Source organism: Leucopleurus acutus, assembly GCF_964270905.1.
Source record: "Leucopleurus acutus genome assembly, chromosome: 15".
In the NCBI taxonomy this organism is placed as follows: domain Eukaryota; kingdom Metazoa; phylum Chordata; class Mammalia; order Artiodactyla; family Delphinidae; genus Leucopleurus; species Leucopleurus acutus.
In genome coordinates, this window is record NC_139157.1 from 25,098,284 (window position 1) to 25,122,071 (window position 23,788).

The window sequence follows — 23,788 nt, forward strand, 5'->3', positions numbered from 1 at the left end:
ACCAAGGAAAGATGTTCACAACATGAAAAGCAGGTTAGAAAACCATATGAATATTACTACCTAATTTTTGTAAATAAACGTTTGTCTAAGAAGTCTGGAAGTATGTAAAACAAATGTTAAATGGTTTGCTCCCGTAGTACTTTAAAAAAATCAATTAAAAAAAATTCTACAATAAATATGCAACATCTATATAAATAATAAATTTTATTCTAATCCAGGCACCTCATTTTTTCCCCCCTGTTGCCTTTAACATGTTTTAGTTGTGTGAAAGGATACAAATTAGATAAACTAAAAATTTGTTACCTGGGACCCACATGGGGTTCACTGACACAAAGGACAAATGAACCAGCTGAATAAACAAGGTCAATCTGCTGTTCTGTCACTAAGCCACAGGAAACAGCTTTTGCTTTACTCTATCTCAGGCCCCATCCAAGAAAAACACGTCAATTGGCAAAGTTTCCTTTTGCTCTGTCAGACCCTAGAATGCTTTTTCCCTTGGAATCCCTATTTGCTCAATCCAACAAAGCAGTTTTGAAGGTTACATTTAATGTTCTGGTGATTTTCTCAGTTTTAAAAGGGGTATTAAAAGGACTGATTAGATAAACTGATCAAAACTCTTGGAACACAGAATGCCAAAAATTACTGAAATTGAGACTTTTAAAAAATATTGTTCAGTGGGTCCCCACCCTCCCCATCTCCCATTAGGTGCTTGTTTCTGTGGCCTGGAAACAAGGAGGAAGAAGCATGGACCTATTCTACAAGGTGAAGGCAAGTGAGCTATAAATGAATAAACAAAATGTGGTATATCCATACAATGGAATGGGATTTGGCCAGGAAAAGAAGTATTGATAACATGCTACGACATGGATGAAACTTGAAACCTTGAAAACGTTATACTAAGTAAAAGAAGCCAGTTACAAAAGCCATGTATTGTATGATTCCACTGATAGAAAATGTTCAGAATTGGCAAATCCGTAGAAACAGAAAATAGATTACTGTTGTCAAGGGCTGAGGGCTTCGGGAGATAGGGAGTGACTGCTAATGAGTTTCTTTCTGAGGTGATGAAAATGTTCTAGAATTAAATTATGATGAGGGATGCACAACTCTGTGAATCTATAAACCGCTGAATTATATACTTTAGAAAAGGTAAATTCTATGGCATATGAATTATTTCAATAAAGCTATTTAAAAACTAATGTTAATGTTCAGCTGTTTGCTGAACATTACTGGTGTCAGCTATTGTGCTAAGTATCTTATATGTACTTTTTTACTTCTTCATAACAACCACTACAAGCTGGTCATTAACCTCATTTTCTAGATTAAAAATTAAAATTAAAATAGCAACTGAGTAAACACACATGAACCCAAAGCTAATGGGCAGAATGCGGATTCAAATCAAGGTCTAAGCAAGGTCAAAGACCATATGCTCTTTTCATTATGCCAATATTTAAATGTGCATAAGTTGCAAGATTTGCAAGAAAGTTACAGAACCTCAATTTTTTAAATACAGTTTACCTTTGAGGACTGAGCCCTTGTATTCCCAGATTGAAGACTACAGGTTTCTCCAAAACAGAGAGAGAGACTAATTTAAAACAATCACTTTATTAAAAATAGCAAATTTCACAAATACTCATTTAACATTTTGTTGTCACTGGCCACTGGAAAACACACCGGGCGTGTGTACTGATTATCTAACGTAAACTGAAGCTGGGCTCCCACAAAAAGCCTGGGCATCATCAACTTATGATCAACGGTGGAATAAGTTTGGTGAGCTCAGGAAGGATAAATTGTTCGGCCCCATCAACAACATTTAGCACAGTGCATTTCAAGTATAACCCGTAAGGCAACAATATAAAGCATAGCAGCAAAAGCTCTGTATCACATTTCCTGTTACGCCTTCCACAAGGCCGGGGCCTCCAGTTATGGTGAATTATGGCAAGTCGAGTTCACTGAAAGCAGCATGTGAAAGCAGTCGCCGCACTTGCACTTTAATTAATTCCTTATTGTGGAAGATGATTCTGCTACTGGATTCAGCTAGAAGAGTAAAGAATGCTGCTTTTCTTCAAACCACGAGAAAGCGACTGCGTTTCATTTTAGCCGGCAGAAGTATTTGGAACATCTTGTGCATCTGCCAAATGGAGTTTCTGTCTGGATTCATCAGTTAAGAAGATTCTCATTCTCTAATGAGTACTTCTTTTAAGTTTCTGGAAATTACATTCAAGAGCTAAGAGACAGAGGTAATAAAAACAGAAGTATGTTTAAAGGAAAAGTGCCTATGCTGCTATTGAGAAACTTGGATGTGGTAAGACAATCTTTAAATGGAGTAAAGTAATTTTACTATGTCTAGAATTTGAAGATTTAAAAACAAATCACTGATTCAAGACTATGTTCCAGGACTTCCCTGGTGGCGCCGTGATTAAGAGTCCACCTGCCAATGCAGGGGACACAGGTTCAATCTCTGGCCCGGGAAGATCTCACATGCCATGGAGCAACTGAGCCTGCTCTCTAGAGCCCGTGAGCCACAATTACTGAGGCCCACATGCCTAGAGCCTGTATTCCACAACCACTGAGCCCACGCGCTGCAACTACTGAAGCCCGCACGCCTGGAGCCTGTGCTCCGCAACTACTGAAGCCCGCGCACCTAGAGCCCGTGCTCCGCAACGAGAAGCTACCATAATGAAAAGGCCGTGCACCACGACGAAGAGTAGCCCCTACTCGCCGCAACTAGAGAAAGCCCACACGCAGCAACGAAGACCCAACGCAGCCAAAAAAAGAAAAAATAAAAATAAAAAATAGGGCTTAAAAAAAAGAAAAAAGACTATGTTCCAGGTTCTAATAGAGCACAGAATTATTTTAATGCAGCAAGAATCATTTTCATGGTAAGAAGCTGATTAGAGGCAAATATGAAAACTTACTGGATTAACAAAATTCACTTGAAAAGACAACACCACTTCATTTCCTTGGGAAAATAATTTCTTTGTGAAAGTCCAAGAGAATGAAATAAAATTGTCATAGCTCTAAAACCTTTCCTATAATCCTCTGAATTATTCTTCAAGAAAACTGGAAATAGAATAAAATTCCTGCATAGTTTATTCCATTCCCTTCTCATCACTGCCTTTCATTTTCCTCTTTCATATATATGATCCACTTGCCACCTGTTTTTCAAGACTCAATTCAAGACTCAACAATGATCTGGATATACTGAGGACAACTAAATGCTAGGAATACGTGTACAGCAGACATTTGCAAAAATGTACAGACATGAGCTGTGCCGTCAGAGACATATCTTGTTCAATTGGAAGGTTGAGATTTAACACATATCAACAGATAATGAAATAACACAGAATGCTAGTTTGGGGTACAAACAAAATGCTTTATGGAAGTGGTCAGCTTGAGTGTTATTTGATAAGGAGAAGGGGGAGGCCAGAGCAACTCTAGGTAGAAAGTACAACCTGAACAAAGGCATTAAGGTGAGCATGAACTTGGGCATCCAGAGAGCCAACTTGGTGGGAATGAAAAACAATGAAAACTATAACAGGATGAATATGCTGTGATCAAATTACTGAGAACCTTTTAAAAATCTGACATAGTAAAAACTTCGTAAGAAACAAGAATGGCAAGATGAAAGTGATGTTTTAGGAAGAATAACTCAGTGGCAATGTCTAAAGTCTACAGCAGTACTGTCCAATAGAAATATAATGTAAGCCACAGACATAGTTTTAAAAATATTTTACTTATAATCATGAAATTATCATTTCAACATGTAATCATAAAAATATTGAGATAGTTTACATCTTTTCATTCTAAATCTTTGAAATCAGGTGTGCACGTTATACTTAAAGCACATGTCAATCCATGTTGCCGACACTTCGTGTGCTCAGTAGTTACTTGGCTAGTGGCTGCCATATTGGACAGTGCAGCTCTAGGGTTTCTAGAGAACAGAAATTTGCAAGATTGTGGAATCAGGTGATGAGTGTAGAGAATGAAGGAAGAATACAAAACAGAACTGATAACACCTGACAACTAACTGTAATTAAGAGACAGCAAATAATTTCCTGTCCCTGTCCAGGCTAAACGGCAGATAGTGCCAGGACTGATTAGCAATGTCTGCTATAGTCACAGAAGGGATTTTTAAACAATCTTGAAGATTAAAATAATAGGGGCACTTGAGAAAACCATAATTCAAAAAGAGACATGTACCACAATGTTCACTGCAGCACTATTTACAATAGTCAGGACATGGAAGCAACCTAAGTGTCCATCGACAGATAAATGGATAAAGAAGATGTGGCATATATATACAATGGAATATTACTTGGCCATAAAAAGAAACGAAATTGAGTTATTTGAGGTGAGGTGGATGGACCTAGAGTCTGTCAATACAGAGTGAAGTAAGTCAGAAAGAGAAAAACAAATACCGTATGCTAACACATAGATATGGAGTCTAAAAAAAAAAAAGGTTCTGATGAGCCTAGGGGTAAGAGAGGAATAAAGACGCAGACATAGAGAATGGACTTGAGGACACAGGGATGGGGAAGGGTAAGCTGGGACGAAGCGAGAGAGTGGCATGGACATATATACACTACCAAATGTGAAACAGCTAGCTAGTGGGAAGCAGCTGCATCGCACAGGGAGATCAGCTCGGTGCTTTGTGACCACCTAGAGGGGTGGGATAGGGAGGGGGGGAGGGAGGCGCAAGAGGGAGGAGATATGGGGATGTATGTGTATGTATAACTGATTCACTTTGTTATAAAGCAGAAACTAACACACCATTGTAAAGCAATTACACTCCAATAAAGATGTTTAAAAAATAAAAATTATAGGGGCACTGATGACAGAGAGGAAAATTAGGAGGGGAAAGTATGAATACGGAAAGAACATTTATTACAGATGAGGAAACTAGGGTTGCTAGGCTTTGCTCAAGGTTACACAGCTGCTTACCAAGACCTGAGACCAAGCGATTCAAAGGCCATGCGCTTGCAGTCTACCACCATGGCCTGCTGAACCGTTGGGGCTGAAGTGAGGAAAGCAGGAGACAAATGAGTCTAAATGTTTAACAGAAACTCAGATAAGAGGAGAGGAGTTATGTGTCATAAGCAGAGAGAGAATATAAAGCATAGAATATAACGTAAAACAAATACAAAGAAAAAAAGAACCGGGAACTACTCCTAAGAAAAGCCTCCTAATCAACTCCTATCTTACCCCCATATTAAACTCTTTCTTGGCAGTGGTATCTTACATTAATATCTCCTACAGTTTATGTGGCTTCTCAAAACTGTATTTTCTTCATCTGTAAAATGGGGAGTATAACACCACCTACTTCCAAGAGTAGAACCAAATGAGATAATGCATGTAAAACACTTCATATAATGCTTGGCAAATAGTAGGTATGCAATAAAGGTGAGATATTAATTACTATTACTGGATTTGTATATATCTTCCTATTTCTTCATTGTTTTTACTGCACAATTCAGCAGTTAGTAACAGTATATGTTATTGCAATAAGAGTGATTTTTTAAAATATCTTTTCTATATAGTTTGGAAATTTTCATATATACATGATTACATGTAGCAGTTACCCCATATTAAAGACGATACTCTGAAATGTTAAACAATCTACCCAAATTTACATTAGCAAAACGTGGAACCAAATTTCGAAAATCAAATCTCTTAACTCTACAACCAGTATCCTTTCCAGTATCTCACTATTTGGTTCAAAGAGATGTCTTACCACTAAAATTATTTTACAGGCAGGATCACTTTTTTGTTGTTCTTATATGTCTCACATTGTGCCTATCAGTATGTTCAAAAATACATTTTAAAAATTTCTTGAAATAATTGCTCTAAATTGAAATGTCAAAACATGAATATTTTACATGTGCCTTTGTGATTTCCTTTAAGTTAATCCTATAATACACTTTAATGCATCTAAAATATTCTAGTTCTAATACTAAATTTAGAGTACTGTATTATGTCTGCTATCCCACTTCCATTTAGCTTAAGAATCTAAGATTCAAAATAATGTATACGGCAACTAGCCTAATTCTTCATTCTCTTGATTAAAACATTTTAAAAATTTGTCTTAAAAACCCAGAAACCATACAGAGCAAAGCACAAACCATAGAAAAACAAAATTTCAGCATACAAAACAACTGGGAAATTCCATTTAGAAACTAAAGGGAAAGATGGCCCCAGTAAATAGCAGTAGGTTTCTTCACTTGATTGGGACTATTCACCAAAAATTATAATCTGTGAACTTTTCACTGTTGGTGTTAAGCAAAGGATACATGGAAGAATTCAATTCTTCTAGCTGTAACACAAAGTAACAAATTTAATTTTTATTTTTATAAGATAACTATCATAAATAATTGTTAACCATACATTATTAAAGACATTATTTCGCATGTAAGCTTTCTTTAAACAAAAAAGTATTAAAGAAAAAACTTTCTAAAAATTTCCAGACTGGGAAATTCACTTATGCAAAATAATAATAAAGTAGCTTTAGTATTTATGAAATAAGAATATAAGAGAATTAAAACCATATGATAAAAACTGAAGTTTTATAAGGATTCTTAAAACCATGCTTAATTATAATCATCTCTAATAATAGATTTTTTTTTAAAAAGCTGCCATTTTAATGATCAAAATCTTTAAAAACTTTATGAATTACAAAAATGATTTTATGTGATATTCAGTTTTTAGTATGAGGTAGAATTAACCACCCCTATTTTACAGAGAGAAAAATCTGAGTTACAAAAACATTAAATTGCCCAAAGTTATACAGCTCTATGTAGACCCTGGACTAAACAAAGGCTCTCTGGTTTCAAATTCAGTTTTCAGCATACCACAATCACAATTAAAAGTATAGGTTTGAGGGCTTCGCTGGTGGCGCAGTGGTTGAGAGTCCGCCTGCCGATGCAGGGGACACGGGTTCATGCCCCGGGCCGGTTGGATCCCACATGCTGCGGAGCGGCTGGGCCCATGAGCCATGGCCACTGAGCCTGTGCGTCCGGAGCCTGTGCTCCGCAACGGGAGAGGCCACGACAGTGACAGGCCCGCGTACCGCAAAAAAAAAAAAAAGAATCCTATATGGTGTTACTGGTTGAATTGTATCCTCCCAAAATTCATGTTTTAGTCCTAACCCTTAATACTTCATAACATGACTATATTTGGAGACAGGTTCTTAAAAGAGGGAATTAAGTTAAAATGAAGTCATTAAGATGGGCCCTAATCCAGTATGACTAGTGTCCTTACAAAAAGAGGAAATTTGGACATAGGGACCCACACAGAAAGGAAGAATGCCATGTGAACATGAAGATAGTTTTCAACAAGCCAAGGAGAGAGACCTCAGAAGAAACCAACTCTGCTGACACCTTGGTCTCCAGCTCTCAGCCTCCAGAACTGTGAGAAAATTAATTTCTGTTGCTTAAGCCACCCAGTCTGTGGTACTTTGTTACAGCAACCTTTGCAAGCAAAAACACATGGCAACCTACTAAATTACCATAAACACCAAACACACTATAAATAACTACCACCTGAGTAAATAAGGCAAAATGCATTAATCATGCCAGGATCTTTTGACCTACTATCTTCTATATCTTAAGATCTTTTATATGTACAGAAGCAAATATTTTCCTTTTAGATTTGCCAATATCCCAGAAAATGTGCTTAGATGTAAATATAAGGATATATTGGATCCCAATATATCCTTGGATATATTGCTTTCAAAAAAGAGTATGAAGTCCAACGTGGATAAAACTTGAAAACATTACACTAAGTGAAAGAATCCAGACATAAAAAGCCACGTATTTCATGCTTCTCATTTATATGAAATGTCCAGAATAGGCAGATCTACAGCGACTGAAAATAGATTGGCGGTTGCTGGGGGATGGGGGAGGGGAGCATTGAGAGGTACAGGATTTCTTTTTGGAGTGATGAAAATGTTCTGAAATTAGATGTGGTGATGTCTGCACAACATTGTGAATATATTAAAAATCACTGAATTTATACTTTAAAATGGTTAAAATGGTGAATTTTATCTCAATAAAAATTTTGATTAAGAAAAGAGTAAAGAAAGAGGACTGTACTCACATCAGACAGAAGCCTATCCAGATTGGAGTCACTGGCTGCTTTTCTCTTATCCTCAGGAAGTTCCTCTAGCTCCCCATAGAGCTCCAAATTCAAGCGAGCTAATTTCTCCTGCATTCCCCGAATATGTTCCATCTGTTCAATGGAACATTCATTTCCTGGGGGAACATTCCAGAATATTAATAAAGATTAGGATAGGTCAAACTAACTGTCTTGAGGAGAAACTTCTAAAGTCAAGGTGCTTAAAAGAAATTGGTTTTCCTTCTTTTGTAAATTACATTAATGACTGCATATTTTCTGTGTAAAATTATAAATCAAATCTCCAGCCAGGAACACAACAATCTAAAAAATAATCATGGGCATTAAAAAATGATATAGAAAAAAAATTTAAGAATGAAAGAACCCTTTAGGTAAAAAAAATTTTTTCAATAGTAATATATAGAGAGGTGTTAACACCATCTATTCACGTCCTAGTTGACAACTGCCATTAAAACTGAGTAACCCAGGGGCTTCCCTGGTGGCACAGTGGTTGGGAGTCTGCCTGCCGATGCAGGGGACGCGGGTTCGTGCCCCGGTCCGGGAGAATCCCACATGCCGCGGAGCGGCTGGGCCTGTGGGCCCGTGGGCCGTGGCCGCTGGGCCTGCGCGTCTGGAGCCTGTGCTCCGTAATGGGATAGGCCGCAGCGGTGAGAGGCCTGCATACTGCAAAATAAACAACTGAGTAACCCAACATTTTATAATGATCTGAGTGAAACTAAGAGTCCTATAAGGACTTCAACCATGAATCATTCTGCCAACCAACCGTGTACTCCTCCTTTAAGAAATATAAGTGAAAATATTAATAAAGTGTGAAGAATGTAATGAAGCATGAGAACCACAATGTATACACAGTAGAGAAAGACAACCTATTGCTAAAGGATAGGTCTTGCGTTGTTTATTGACTAGACTCCTCTGAGGTAGCATTATCTGCCCAGATCAACTGATGTATATACATAAATATTACACATTTTCATTCAGTTTCAGTACAGCCTCTCCAAATTCTTGATACCATCATTTTCCCCTCCCAAAACCTTTGATTTTTCTCAAAGGCATAATATAGCTCAGCTAAAGTTGAAGTATGTATCTTGAATAAATATGAATTAATGTAAATTATACTATCTTTTCCTCTAGCCAGCTTTATAACATCTTCATAAATTGACTATATTACATTATGTTAAGGACTACTAATAATTTTAAAGCTAGTTACAGCTCTTTCAAAATCATCCTTTCTTCATAGTAAAACATCTCATATTTCCTCTATTTTAATGATGTTTTTCAACAGTTAGCAACCTGGAAGGTCAAGTGGAAGAACTACCTCAAGAGATATATATGTATGTGTGTGTGTGTGTGTGTGTATACATATAAAGATGTACATATATTATATAGACAGAGGAAAACAATATAGAGTAAAAATATAAAAAGGTAGAAATCACAAGGAACAAGAGAAGAGATTCAGGAAATGGACCCAGGTGACCTAACATGAGAACAACAGAATCTCCAAAAGGATAAAAAGGAACAGATGGAGGAGAAATAAATGACCAATAGAAAAAAATGTTCCTTGAGATGAAAGATGAGTTGGCAAATATGAAGGGCTCACTGATTTCCAGGCAGGAATGATACGGTCCTAAGCATATTCTGGTAAAGGCTTAAACTTTAAAGATAAAGAAGAATATCTTTCAAGCATTGAGACTGAAAAAAGTTACTTGGTAAGAAAGAATCCAGGGACTTCCCTGGTGGTCCAGTGGTAAAGAATCCGCCTTACAATGCAGGGGATGCGGGTTCGACCCCTGGTCAGGGAACTAAGATCCCACATGTCGCGGGGCTGCTAAGCCCACACGCCACAGGCTACTGAGTTTGCATGCCTCAATTAGAGAGCCTGCGTGTTGCAAAACTACAGAGCCCATGGCCTCGGGAACCCGCACGCCACAACTACAGAGCCCACGTGCCCTGGAGCCTGCACACCACAACTAGAGAGAGAAAACCCGCATGCCAGAACTAGAGAGAAGCCCGTGCACCACAACGAAGAGCCCCTGTGCCGCAACAGAAGATGCTGCGTGCTGCAACTAAGACCTGACTCAGCCAAAAATAAAATAAAATAAATAATAAATAAATCTTTAAAAAAAAAGAAAGAAAGAATCCAACTGGCAATCAACTTCTCATCTGCAATGCTTATATATAGCAAACCATCGAATAACAGAGACTTCAATCCAAGAATACAAAGTCACTTAAAAGTTAGGGCAGGAAGGGTGTTGGGGAGAAAAGTGAAGAAGTAAAAGTGATCCAGAGATTATATCTCAAGGGTGGGAGAGAAGAGAGGGGAGAGGGAAGTGAAAGTATTCTAAAGATGCCACCTTACCGGGATGGAGTAAAGCAAGGAGGAAGGGATGTCATAAAACATCTTTGTGAAATAAATAACGTGTTTTAATGTCTTCTTTTCAAATAACAGTATAACCATGACTGGAAACCCAGAGACTATAAGAAAAAATAGACATATTTGAGTATACAAAAATTTAAAACTTTTATAAGGCGATGTATACCATAAAATCCACAGACACACTAATGTTGCTTAAAAAAATAAAAACAAAAGAGGTCAGAGGGTTAGTACCTAAAATATGCAAAGGGCTCTTAGTAATTAACAACAAAAGGATAAATAACCAAATAAAAAACTGGGTAAAGGTCCTAAAAAAGAGCAATCCAACCGCTTAACAAACATTCATGGCTATTCAAACTCAACAGTAATAAAAAAAACTCTTTACACCAACAGGCTGGCAAAAATGAAAAGGCTGGTAATACCTATTAGCTGGTGGGAATTCAGGGAAAAGAGTTGTTTCATAAATTGCTAATGAAAACTAAAAGTGCAATAGCTTTTCTGAAAAGCAATCTGGATACTTTTATTAATATTAAAATTACCTCTATGCTTTGACCCAGTAATCCCACTCATGGGAATCCATCCCAAAGAAATCAAAACAGCCACATAAGGATATATGTAAAATGATGTTCACTACACCATTGAGTTTAGCGGCTCCAAACTGGAGACGAAGTAAATGCCCTTCAACAGAGAAATGGCTGAATAAACCAGGGTATATTCACAACTTGAAAATTATGTAGCCATTTAAAAAAAGAATGAATTAGAGCTATACCAGGTGACTCAGAGAGATTTTCATCAGGTATTGTTATTTTATTTATTTATTTATTTTTTGTGGTACGCGGGCCTCTCACTGTTGTGGCCTCTCCCGCTGCGGTGCTCCAGACGTGCGGGCTCAGTGGCCATGGCTCACGGGCCCAGCCGCTCCACGGCATGTGGGATCTTCCTGGACCGGGGCACGAACCCGTGTCCCCTGCATCGGCAGGCGGACTCTCAACCACTGTGCCACCAGGGAAGCCCCTTCAGGTATTGTTTAGTGAGCAAAGCAAGACACCGAAAAGTGTATATAAGATATTATTTGTAGAAAACAATGAAAAGAAAAATCTGTGTGTGTGTGTGTGTGTGTGTGTGTGTGTGTGTGTTGTGTGTGTGTCACACAGTTAACTGGTTGGGGCTGGGGGGAGGCAGAGGCAGTAGAGGGCGTAAGGGAAGGGGTAGGGAAGCCAAGTAAAAGAGCTGGGGAGGGAAAGACAGCACTTAAAAACACAATATTTATGTTGATGACATTTATGCTTTTGTGTGAGATTCCATATGTGTGCATTCAATAAGTTTTAGATTGCTTTTTAAAAATGCAGGGAAATAATTTTTATCATCAGAAAAAGCTTATAAAGTGAGCTGGAAGCTGAACATGAAATATCTGACCATACACTTTGTGAACTCGTATACAAAAATACCTATGCAGAGTTTTAGTGGGACGATCAGTTAACTGTTCTTACATCTTCATCAAGCCGGATTCTTTAATGTCCGAAAGTCAGGCATTGTGAGCAAGAAACAAGTTTAGGCTTGAAAGGGTAAAGAAAAATGATCTCGAGTCTTTCTAAAACTGAAACACTAAATCTAAAGTATTTCAGTTGACAGAGAATGTCCCTTTTGTTTGTCACACTTTCAAGATACTTAGTCCCTCAACAGCAATCCTACTTTAACAATTCAACTAACCCTCCCTTTTTAAAAAACTTTTTTCCTGAAATCTTACAAGACAAATTATATCCCATGACAAATGAAATCTAGGTTGATTGCGTTTTATGCCTCTGGACTGTTTTTTTTTTTTAAATAAAAGAAAATGACACTTCAAAAAGGAATTGCAAAATACATGCAGAAAATATGATGCAAACATCTTGAGAAGAAAAAGAGTAGAGAGAAACAGCTATGGATTACCGAATGCTTGGAGTTTTCCAGAGTGGAAGTCATTCAAAAGGCTGAGGAGCCCCCTCTCCATCTCCTGGACATCGGAGACGTCGGTGAGGAAGGAGTGCTGGATCGGGGTTGACTGAGCGCCTTTGCCTTCTCCACCCTGAGGTTTGGTCTTTTCTTTCATCACTCTGTAAAAAGGGTGCAATAAAAAATTAATTGCCTATAATTACCTTTAAAGAGAGATATTTTTTCAGGCTGTTCTAGATTAAGGAAAAAACAAGACATCTGAATAAAATCAATACTAAATAAAAACAGCCATTTCAAGGCAGAAACCAAAAGAACAGACTATGAAAATCTCAAACAAATGTATAAAATACAACTACTAAGGTATATAAAGAGTTTGAGTAATGTACTTTTACTCTATGGTAATTCTTTGGGCTGCAAAAAAAACTGAAGAGAGAATTAGTAAGTCTTTTTACTAGCCTGTGTTTCATATTTCACTTCTCCGTAAACATATTCTGCCTTCCCATCTAACTTTATCCTAGCTGTTCCCTGAACTATGGGCTGTCCAACAAGTGGTTATGGGGCCCCTACTCTGTAGCTGACATGGTGCCAGACACTGAGTATATGAATGCGTGCAGGCCATCAGTGACTGCACTGAACCACGCCCAGTCTAAGGAGAAAGACAGACAGAAATTCACAATCAACATGTGATGGAGCGCTAGAACCTGCTGGTCACACCCATAGAGCTGTCTCTAATCTCTCCTCCTCCACTGCCACTGTCCTGTACCTGACCCAACTACTCCAGCAGCTTCCCAGCTGGTCTCCCGGCCTCTACGTCTCTGAGCCCACAGAGCAGTCAAGTCAATTTTTAAAAAGTAAAGTCAGATCACATAATTTACTTAATGAAAAGCTTTCAGTAGTCAGATAACCTGAAGAAATTCTATCCTCTCTTGTATGTCAGTGCTCTACACATTCTGAATCTCTTTTGCTTCCTAGAAATCCCTTCTCTCGTCTCCTTGCAGCTAATCCTCTGCCCACGTTAGCACCCTTCCCCTCACTGCCATCCTTGCCAGGCTACCTCCCACACATGCTTCAAGTCTCAGTTTAAATGTGATCTGCTCAGGAAGGCCCTTTCCGAACCCCTAGACTAGGCTAGTTCTCATTACACACGTCTAGCATATGCCAGGCTCTCAAACTCTGGAGTGATGGTGCTATACACACTGTGATATGGGAGCAGAGAGAAAGAACAGTCTACTCAACCTAAGGGTAGCAGAGAAAACTTCCTAAAGGTGATATGTGAGTGAAGGCTTAAAGACTAGGAGTGAACCAGGCAAAAAATGGGAGAGGGGGTTGTGTGTTACTTTTATAACCCCGACACGTGCTATAGATCCTGACGTAACACATATATTCAGGACTCAGTTAATTTCTACATAACACAGCATGAAGACCTCTTCCCCACAAGTGCACTCGCCACAATGTGGGTAAGACGAATAGGGTGTACGGGGGGCTGTGAGTGTGTGGGCAAAGGTGGCAAGACTAATTAATTCCCGTGAAAAGAAATCAACTTAGAACACATAGGCCGTTGACACTAGGTCACTAACAGTTCTTCACAAAACGGGATTTGTAATTTTACATACATGATATTAGATTTACTATCACTATCTAGTATCTTGCTACTCAAAGTGCTGTCCAAGACCTGTACCATCAGTATTACCTGTGAGCTTATCAGAAATGCTTAGCTGAAGCCCCATCCCGAACTAACTGATTCAGAATCTACATTTTAAAAACATTCCCAGGAGATCCATATTCACATTAAAATCTGAGATAAACTACTATAGACTATAAGGTTTCAGTATAGCAAATTTTGTTTTTTCAAATTGGAAGCTTTATCCAAGTAAGTGTTTTGTATCAGTTCATCACTTAACAACCTTCTCAGAAAAGAAAATAAAAATCTGTTTCTTCTTACTTCGGTGTTTTTGATCATGTCACACTGTCTCACTTTATGTTAAAATAATTCAATTAAAAAGCACTCACTGAAATTATACTATGTGCAAAGCCCCACTCTGAATACTGTCTGGCACACAAGACCCAGCCCTCAGGAAGCCCACATTCTAGAAGAGGGTAGAGAAATAAAAGTACAAGGTAGAAAAGACAATGAGATACAAATAAACTGATGTAAAAATTTGGAAAAAGGAATGATTTCCTTTCAAATCTCTTGGCTTTCTTTCCTCATCAACCATAACCATATTCAAAATCTGATTCTAAATTAAACTCCTCCAGGAGGAAAACCCCTTTCCTATCTGATAATATATTAAAAAGAAGCCCTTATAACTTTTGTTTTTCATTTAGTCCTTATTGGAATGTTCTTTTCCAAGGGTCTCTGGCTATGTCCCTTTTGTTTCCTCAAAGACAGTGTGAGATCATCACCAGCAATCTTGTCTTTTGTGTTAATCCAGTGGCTACAAAGTGCTACAAGCATTACTTCCTTAACTAACTCTCATGATGAGCTTGCAGTTAGAAGCTTATTTAATCATAATTATCTAGAGGATTGAGATTATGAAATGCTTTTTCTCTTAAGATATTATCCTGCTTTCCAAATATCTAACCCTACAAAATACTCATATATGCAGCAATAATAGGTAACATTTAAACTTGCCCCTTTTCCTTTAAAGCCTTAAGACAAATATTAATATGTTCACTAAATATTAATACTGATACTTCTAGGTGGTAGGATTTTAGTATTCTTCTGTTTCTTCTTTGAATTATTCCTGTGTTTAAATATTTACAATAAATACAAATCACTTCTATTAAAACAGTGAACTCATTCTTTAAAAAAAAAAATAAAACTACCAAAGCACAAACACTCAGCTTAAAAAAAAAAACAACAACCAGATATGTCTTTTCCATTTCTGGGTAACTCATCAACTTTGTCTGCAAGTTTTCTTGCTCTGTATTTTTTTTTTTAATATTTATTTATTTGGTTGTATTGGGTCTTAGTTGCGGCTCGAGGGCTCCTTACTTGCGGCATGCAGATTCCTTAGTTACGGTGGGCAGGCTCCTTAGTTGCAGCATGCATGTGGGATACAGTTCCCGGACTAGGGATCGAACCCGGGCCCCCTGCATTGGGAGCACAGAGTCTTAACCACTGTGCCACCTGGGAAGTCCCTGCTTTGTATATTTTAATATGAGACAAAGTAAGAGCCTTAAAGCCAATCATTCATTCTGCATTTTCTAATCTCTATACACTGTAATTCAAAAAATTTTTTTCTAAATCACATGTAATATGTGCCTCAAAAGTCAAACCAAGAGGAAAAACATGTTGTAAGGATTAGTGGATTTAGTATTTACTTTATAGCATTTTGCTGTGATAATGTGAAAGAAGAGAATTCACCTTTTTAACTTTGGTCGCTGTGAAGTTGACTGTGATGCAGGATTTGAAAACCCCGTGCTTTTACTAACTGGAATGGCATTTTTTTTGGCATTAACACCCTGAGTAGAGTGGGCACTAAAAGACTTAGGACTCCTCCTCTTCACTTTGCGCTCCTCCATTGTTTTAAGTTCCTTACTGCACCAAGGCCAGCTTCTTATGACCTAAGGAAATACAGCAAAATTATACATATATGCTATAATACGCCAAAATGAAAGGGCTTCAAAGACCCACTTCACGGGCTGTAAGAGGATCAAGAATTTCAGAGGTCATTAAAGAAAGTTAGAACAAGGATTCTTAAGCTTAGTTTACTGTATTATGTACACAGAATCCCTAACCAAAACTGCCTGTTAGACAAAAAATTTTTTCACTGTTTATTAATTCATCCCACAAAAATTTACTCTCTTCTACATGTCAGGCACTATTTGCGGCATTGGGGAGACAGTACTGAACAAGACAAAGTCCCTGCCCTCAATGTTCCCTACATTCTTATCGAAGGGGAACAACATATAAACACTAAACAAATCATCCAGCCTGACTCAAGCTTTATGTGCCCCTTAGGTCTCCCTTCTAAAATGTATTCTTTGAAAAACCACCTAGATACAAACAGATATATAATTGACATGGGTACCTGCATTTTAATTAGCAACTAGAAACCTTATTTCAACTACCAAGTAGAAATTCAGTTGCTGCCTAGAGTTAATACTGATTCTAGTTCCTTGATCAAATGAAGTTCTGTAAAATTAAACTTGTTCCATCACAATTTTAAATTTACTTTCTCTACCTATTTCCAATGAAACATGAAACTTTATTATATATGTTTAGTTTTGTCAACGTCAAAAAAGGTACACTATGAAGTTACAGTTGGTCCTTCCATAGAGAATATGTGTAAAACCTTCTATTTATCCAATACTTTCCCTTTATGTATTAACCAGCTTTATTTCTCTAACAGCCACCCATCTAAAAATATCCTTCCACATTTCCTTTTTATTTATGCATAATATTAAATTCTTCCTAAATATATTGTTTCATGCATCATAAGATGAGAAATTTATATGGCTATTCTTCTCATCAGATTGTAAAGTGCACTAGGACTGTTAGGTCTTTTATTGTATGTTGTGTTGAATTTAATCATTCTATGACCATTCAAAAAGTCTCAAATCCACTGATGTCACTCCTCAAGTAATTACTTGAGAATTTTAATGAAAATAGATTTTTTTTGGCTACTGTCTGGACTCCGAGCTACTAGCACTGTTATTTAAACCATTGAGCTCAGTTGGCTCAGGCTGACTCCAGACAATCATAACTGGAGCTAAACCTCCGAATGACCAAAGGCTGTAAAGGAAAGGCTCTATTGCCCAGTCTCTAATCCCAGATAACGAACGTAAATCCGCTTAAATCTTGGCTAACAATTTTTCCTTTAAGAAGCATTTTAAGTAACAGAACAGACATTTTGGGGTTGTTTCAGCATGCAACACAAATTAAATGTTTAAAAAATAACTGAATAGAGAAGATGGGATATCAGGTCTCCAAAGAGGCAAGGGTCCGTATAAATTTATGATACACATAAACACACTGGTTTTCGAATTTAATTATGCTTATACACAGTTGGTGACACAAGAATAATAATAAAAAAAACCCAAGAAACAATGCAAATAAACCAACAGTGGTCTAAACTATTGATAAGATGTTCTGAGGGGCCAGGGCTCGAAAATTATGCTTTTTTGGTTAGATAACATCACTACTACAAGAGCACCGAAACCCTTCTTTTATACCAAGCAGCAAGGAACCATTCAGAGAAGACCTTCATAGACTACAGCTCGTGTTTTAACTCACACATTAGTTTGAGAGCCAGGAACCCACAGCCTCCAAGCCGGACCACTAGAAATTCCTCTTGACTTCACCTCATTGCCCTTCCCTCATCAGCCTTCACGGAGAACCTTCCCTGCCCAGAATCCGGTAGCGGCCAGAACCGGTGGTGGGAGGGGCCTACAGGGGGACATTGCGGGGGTGCCTTTGCTTCCACTTCATACCTGGGGAAGAAGGGGATCGGGGTCCTCTTCCTCAACCTGCAAGGACCCCGGGGCCTCTGAAGCCACCGCCGCAGCTGCAGCCGCCGATGCTACAGCTGCAGCTTGAGCCGGGGTCACATCCCGGAGCTCTCGCCTTCACAATGCCCTTTGTTTACGGAAGTGACGTAAGGAGGCGGAACCTCCGCTTACTAGCCGGGAGCCTCGCCTCTTCCTGTTCCACATGTGCGGCTCCCGTCTCCGGCTCTGGCATCGTATTGCTTCCCCTGTCCTGCATTCAACTGTAAGTTCGACGGGCATGGAAAGGAGGATACAGAACTGGCCTTTCATTTTGGGCTCAGTGGCCCAGACACTGGGTGGGTCAGGAGGGGAGGTGGAGGCAAGAACCGGAAATGTAGTACCTTTTCCGGAAGCTGTCCCTCCCCCTCCGTGTCAGCTCCCACGCACTACAATTCCCAGCACGCTGTTCGAGCAAGCGTGGAGGCGGAACCAGATTGTCGCCATAGCAACTGTTCCGGATTGTTTCTGACGCCTCGCCTGGACTTTGCAAGGTAAAACAACGTTGGCTTGTAAGGCCGCGTAAAAAAACGTGATTCTGTTTAGCAACCCCGAGGCTGAGCCCCTGAATGAAATGCTATTACTGCTGCTATAAGTAGCTACTGTTCAGGCACTTGACAGACGTCACCTCTAAACCTCACTGCAATCTATGAATTAGGTGTTAGAATCCCCCTTTTAGAAATGAGGAAGTTGACACTCAGAAAGGCTGCGTCTCTCTGTCGCCAAGACAGTTCCTCCCTACCTTTACTCCCTCTGGAGAAGGAGTTGAGGATTGAGAGAGATCGAACTCTCCTAAATGAGGGGAGAATCCATGTTTTATTCCCTCATCTGGGGAGCCTTCCCCGTTGGGGGTGGGAGATATTAGGTTCATAGACCTTTAGATTGAAGAGACTAGAAAGCACCATGTACTTCTCCCTCGTTTGCTAATAAGGAAACCGTATCTAGAGGTCGTATCAATGCCCGAGAGGCAGAGCACAGACGAATATAATTATCCTGGTTTCTAATATGGGATGTTCTACCGCCACCCCCTCCACTTTTTAAAATTCTGAAATGTTTTAAAAAGAAAAACAGAGTAAACATTCGTGCACCCACTATCTAGAATTAACGGATGTTACGTTTTATCATTTTATATTTTTAAATGAAGAAATATACCATTACAGATAAAGCGGGTGCTACCTATTCTCAGTGCCACTCTACTTCCCTTCTGAGGGGTAACTACGGTCTTAAATTTGATACGCATCTTGCTAATCTAGGTTCGTATACTTTCACTGTTACTATGTATTTGTAAACAATATATAGAATGACTTTGGGCTTTTGAAGTTTTACATGAATGCTTTATATTTTGTGTATTGATCTACAAGTTAACTTCTCACCCAAGTCTGTTTTTGAGATCTATCCACATTGATACAGATGGCTAGACTTCATGTGTCTCAATTATATAGTATTCTATCAAATAGGCTTGCCACAAACTATCTGAGAATTCCCATAGTGATGGACGTTTAGGTTGTTTCCCATTTTTCACCGTTACAAACAATGCTGTAGGGGGCAATCTTCTCAATATCTTTTCTCAATGTCTCTTAACTCATCCCTGAATTGTCTTATCTGAATAAGCAGAACTTGCAAACTGGTGATTCACAGACTATTTTTTTTTTTCAAGTTGGTTACTAACAGTTAAAAGCGAAGGAATTAAAAATGATGTCAGCTCATCCATTTGGCATCCCAGTAATAAATGGGAAGATCTGACCACACTAGATCTGCACAACAGACTGGCAACAGTAGTTCAAGACCAAGAGCAGCTGCCTCCTTTAGATCAGTTCAGGTGATCTCTATTTTTCTCTAAGACACAATGTGTTTAGTATCCCTCTGAGCCCTGTGGTATTTGTATTTGCAACATAATACAGTAATGAGATGGAGTCATAGAGGTACTTTTATTTGAAATCTAGAGTTCTTGAAAGAAATCTTGTTCTTTGAGACGTACTAGATTTTCCTTTATACTGCAAAGATCCTTGCTTTGGATTGTTAAATGCACACCTTTTGTAAATTAATCAGATACTTTCTTCCTAAAGACAGTATGTATTTCCAGGATAGGAGCTGTGATCAACAAGACCACTCTCCTCACCCCCCACTAATGTACTCTATATAGCATATTTTCAGGACTTCCCTGGCAGTCCAGTGGTTAAGAATCTGCGCTTCCACTGCAGGGGGCACGGGTTGGATCCCTGGTCGGGGAAGATACCACATACTATGCAGTATGGCCAAAAAAAAAAAAAAAAAAGACTAGCATATTTTCAAAAATATTATTTCTTATGGAAAATTTCAAACATATACCGAAGAAGACAGAATGGTATAATGAACCCCTAAGTATCCATCATCTAGCTGTTGACTCATGGCCAATCTTGTTTCACTTATGCCCCTCCCCTGACATTTTCTCCTGTCCAGTAATATTTACATTGAAGCAAATCCCAGATATCACTGAATCTGTAATATTTCAGTATGGATCTCTAAAAGACTTTTAAAAACTTTACCATAATATCACTGTTATTCCTAACACAACACTAATTGCTTAATATTTTCAAATATGCAGTGTTCAAATTTCCAATAGCGTCATAAGTGTCATAATTTTTTTTTACATTTTATTAAATCAGGAATATTTTTCTGTGACGTCCTTAGGTGATGAATGGGTTTGGAAGCCACTGTTGTACATCTTCATTTGTTGAGCTGCAAACTGGCAATGTCTTTCCCCTGGAGGTTACACTCTAAAGGAGATGAAAGGTATCTCAACCCAAAGCAAATGGCTATTCTACCTCAGTGTCTGGAAAAGAGTCACGCCTTATTGTCCCTTGTGGTTCTTTTAGGGAAGAGATTTTTAGGTTTTGATTTTTTAACTTGGAAGCCTATCTATCATTTCCAAGGGTTCCTACATCTCCTTTTCCTCCTATACCAGAATGCCTAGGCCAAGATAGATCAGAATCAATGCTTCTTTGCATGCCTGACTCAGGAAACAGCTAGTAAACAAGCCTTAAAGCAGAAATGAGCTTGCCATATTCATGGAACTGAAAGAATGCCAGTCAGTGTGGTGGTGTGGATTCTGGTCTACTCTAAGATGTACATCTTAAGCATTAGTGAAGGGTCCCAAAATAAACACAGGGACCCTTAAAATTGTAAGTATTTTACTGCTGACGGCTTTGGAAATGCAAACAAGGGGGTAAACAACTGATCTGAAAAGTTACAGACTTAGACATTTACAGAATTCTCACATATATGGTCTTTGATTAATCTGTCTCCCTCAATAGGCTTTAAGTTCCTTGAGGGCAGATATTATTTTTTATTTGATTTTTGTATCTTAAGCACATTGCATTGTGCATTACATAGAACATGACATAAGGTAGGTGCTCAATAAATGCATGCGTTATGAATGAATGAAGTTCTCTGATTTTATTTCTGAAAGTAAAGTGTTTCACATAATTCTTCTTTAAACCCCAAAGTCCATAGATGTAGGCCCAGTCATAATGCCAATCAGATGATGTCACTAATCCCCAGGCAAGGGCTCTTTTTTTAGCTGGGCAGTTTGTGTTTTGTTTCCCAAGCCTTCATACCAAGGGATCTAATGAAGGAACTAATCCTGAAGCTCAGGGAAATTGTTGCCCGGGTGATTATTTTAAAAACTTAATATTTGGTATAGTTTCGGTTTGTGATTCTACAAAATTAATGTTTTAATATAATTTCGTATTCACACTTCCTTTTTAAGGGCAGAAGTAGTTAACAGGATTAGGGGATGGCTGTCAGCAAGATACGAGGACAATTCATCCTTTCTCTAAGTTCTTGTCAGAGGGACACTCCACCTTTAGAAGAAGGCTTACTGTAGGCTTAACCAAAAAACAAAGTATACCGGGACCAGCAAATTAGCTACACTGCATTACAACCCTTCCATCAGTTTTATTTCTTTTTGTTGAGCTTTAATTAAGTAGCAGTATTGTCATGAAGCATCACAAGATTGCTAAGAAATACCTGTTGGGATAGCTTACAGAATAGCAGTACGAGATGCAGGGGAGGAAAGAGGGAGGAAGGAGGGAGGAGCAAGAGAAGAGGGAGGGCAGGCGGGAGGGAGTAAAGAGTAGGAATGGCTCCCATAACACTCTTTATATCTCTATTTAACGAAGAAATTTTGAAATGTTACCTAAATCCTAAGCTGCTACCACTCTGTCTTTTGAGTTGCCATAATTCCTATCAATGGGGAAATAAATGTGTACATTGGGGCAAGAAAAGGGATGAGACTCTAGGTAGATGGCCCATGTGTGTCGTAATACAGTAATGAGAATTGGATACGTACAGGTGAACGGGAGGCTGAGTTTGGGGATATGAGGTTGACAAAGGCGAATTGTTCTGTATGATAAAGTGGGGGAAATTGTTCTCGGTGGCAGAGGGTGTGGGTTGAGAAATGTTGCTCATAGTTAGCAAAATAGTGGGGAGCAGAGGGGGAACGGAGGGACAAAATGGTGGGAAGAAGAAGAGAAACGAGTGCTGTTATCCAACTGTAACTGTTAGTGTGGCTGTAATTACACACACACACACACACACACACACACACGTTCTCGATGCTTCCAAACATCAAAATAAATCCGCTGCAAGCTCAAGGCTTTGTGTAAATTAGTCATTATGGAAATCAAAGGAAAAGCTTTGTATTTTACATCTTTAGGAGATTTGGAGAACAAGGGCAGTATGTATGGAATAGTAAAGTAATCCATAAACTAAACTATGTCAGATGAAGCAGGAGCTAAGAGTCCAAGGTGAACGAGAAAATTACAAGCCACAGTTTCCCCTACAATCTTAGAAAGAGGGAGAGACATGAATTTTCCACCATCTGAAGATTGGAGGTTTATATTAATTTCATTTTAACCTTAAAGGGCAAGGGTACCTGGGATGACACCTGGTAATCTGCTGGTCTCTCCCACTAGTCTGTTACCTACCTGAAGGAAGGAACTATATCTTACACAACTTTATATTCCCAAGGTCTAGCATAGTGTCTGTCATACAGTAAAAACCTAGAAAATGTTCATAAAATCAGTGAATAAATCAGGAGAAAACTAGGCTTATATGATGGCGAGTAGCAGAATGGCATTATTAATTTAATCAAGTGTCACCATAACTCAGATGACTAATTCATAGAAATTACAAGGATTCTTAGTCATACCTACCTCTGGCCTCCAGGTGGCAGTATTATCTCATATTAAATTGTTTGAGACCAGATTGCATTTAACATTTGAGGGGAGAAAAAAAATAACCATAAATGAATTAAACAATTCTGTAGCTTACTTCTGTAATTGTACTGAGCAAAAATAAGAAATAAAATGTACTTACATGAGATTATAGGTTTCTTCTCCAATTTCAACACAAATGAGAATTACCGGTCATTCTCTAATTCAAGCAGTTTCCAAAACTTTGAAGGTAAATACGAATTGGTGTACTTTGCTTACAAAACACATGTATTTCTTTAAAGTATGGAAATGTGTGTGTGGGGGGCAGTAATATATCTAGAAATAATTCATCTACCAACAAACAAGTTGACCAGATTGAATACAGGATAGTCAGTTAAACTTGAATTCTAGATAAAGAATACTTTATTCATATAAGTATATCCCATGCAATACTGGGGACTAAAAAAGTACTGATTTGTCTGAAAATCAAATCTAACTAGTCATCCTATATTTTGCTTTGCTAAATCTTGCCATCTTACCAACAACATTTTGTTGTCGTCATTAATTACAAAATAAGCAGAACTCTCCCAGGTCTGCAGGGCCCAGTGCTGTTTCCTTATTTGGAGAGATGAAAGGGAAGTAGCTTGGTAGGGTCGGCTTCCTCGCTGTAAGT

The 23,788-nt window shown here is 38.4% G+C and overlaps 1 protein-coding gene across 1 annotated transcript; it reads right to left on the bottom strand.

Annotated features, from left to right (window-relative positions):
- Nucleotides 1-1,592: 1,592 nt before the first annotated feature.
- On the bottom strand, nucleotides 1,593-18,007 carry CCDC28A (coiled-coil domain containing 28A). The gene is made up of 6 exons (XM_082855572.1): nucleotides 17,867-18,007; nucleotides 15,798-15,997; nucleotides 12,428-12,591; nucleotides 8,092-8,246; nucleotides 6,288-6,310; nucleotides 1,593-2,148 (listed from the first exon to the last, which is right to left on the bottom strand). The coding sequence occupies exons 2-6, from the start codon at nucleotides 15,953-15,955 to the stop codon at nucleotides 2,094-2,096; spliced, it is 555 nt and encodes a 184-aa protein (XP_082711698.1). The 5' UTR covers nucleotides 15,956-15,997; nucleotides 17,867-18,007; the 3' UTR covers nucleotides 1,593-2,093.
- Nucleotides 18,008-23,788: the final 5,781 nt, after the last annotated feature.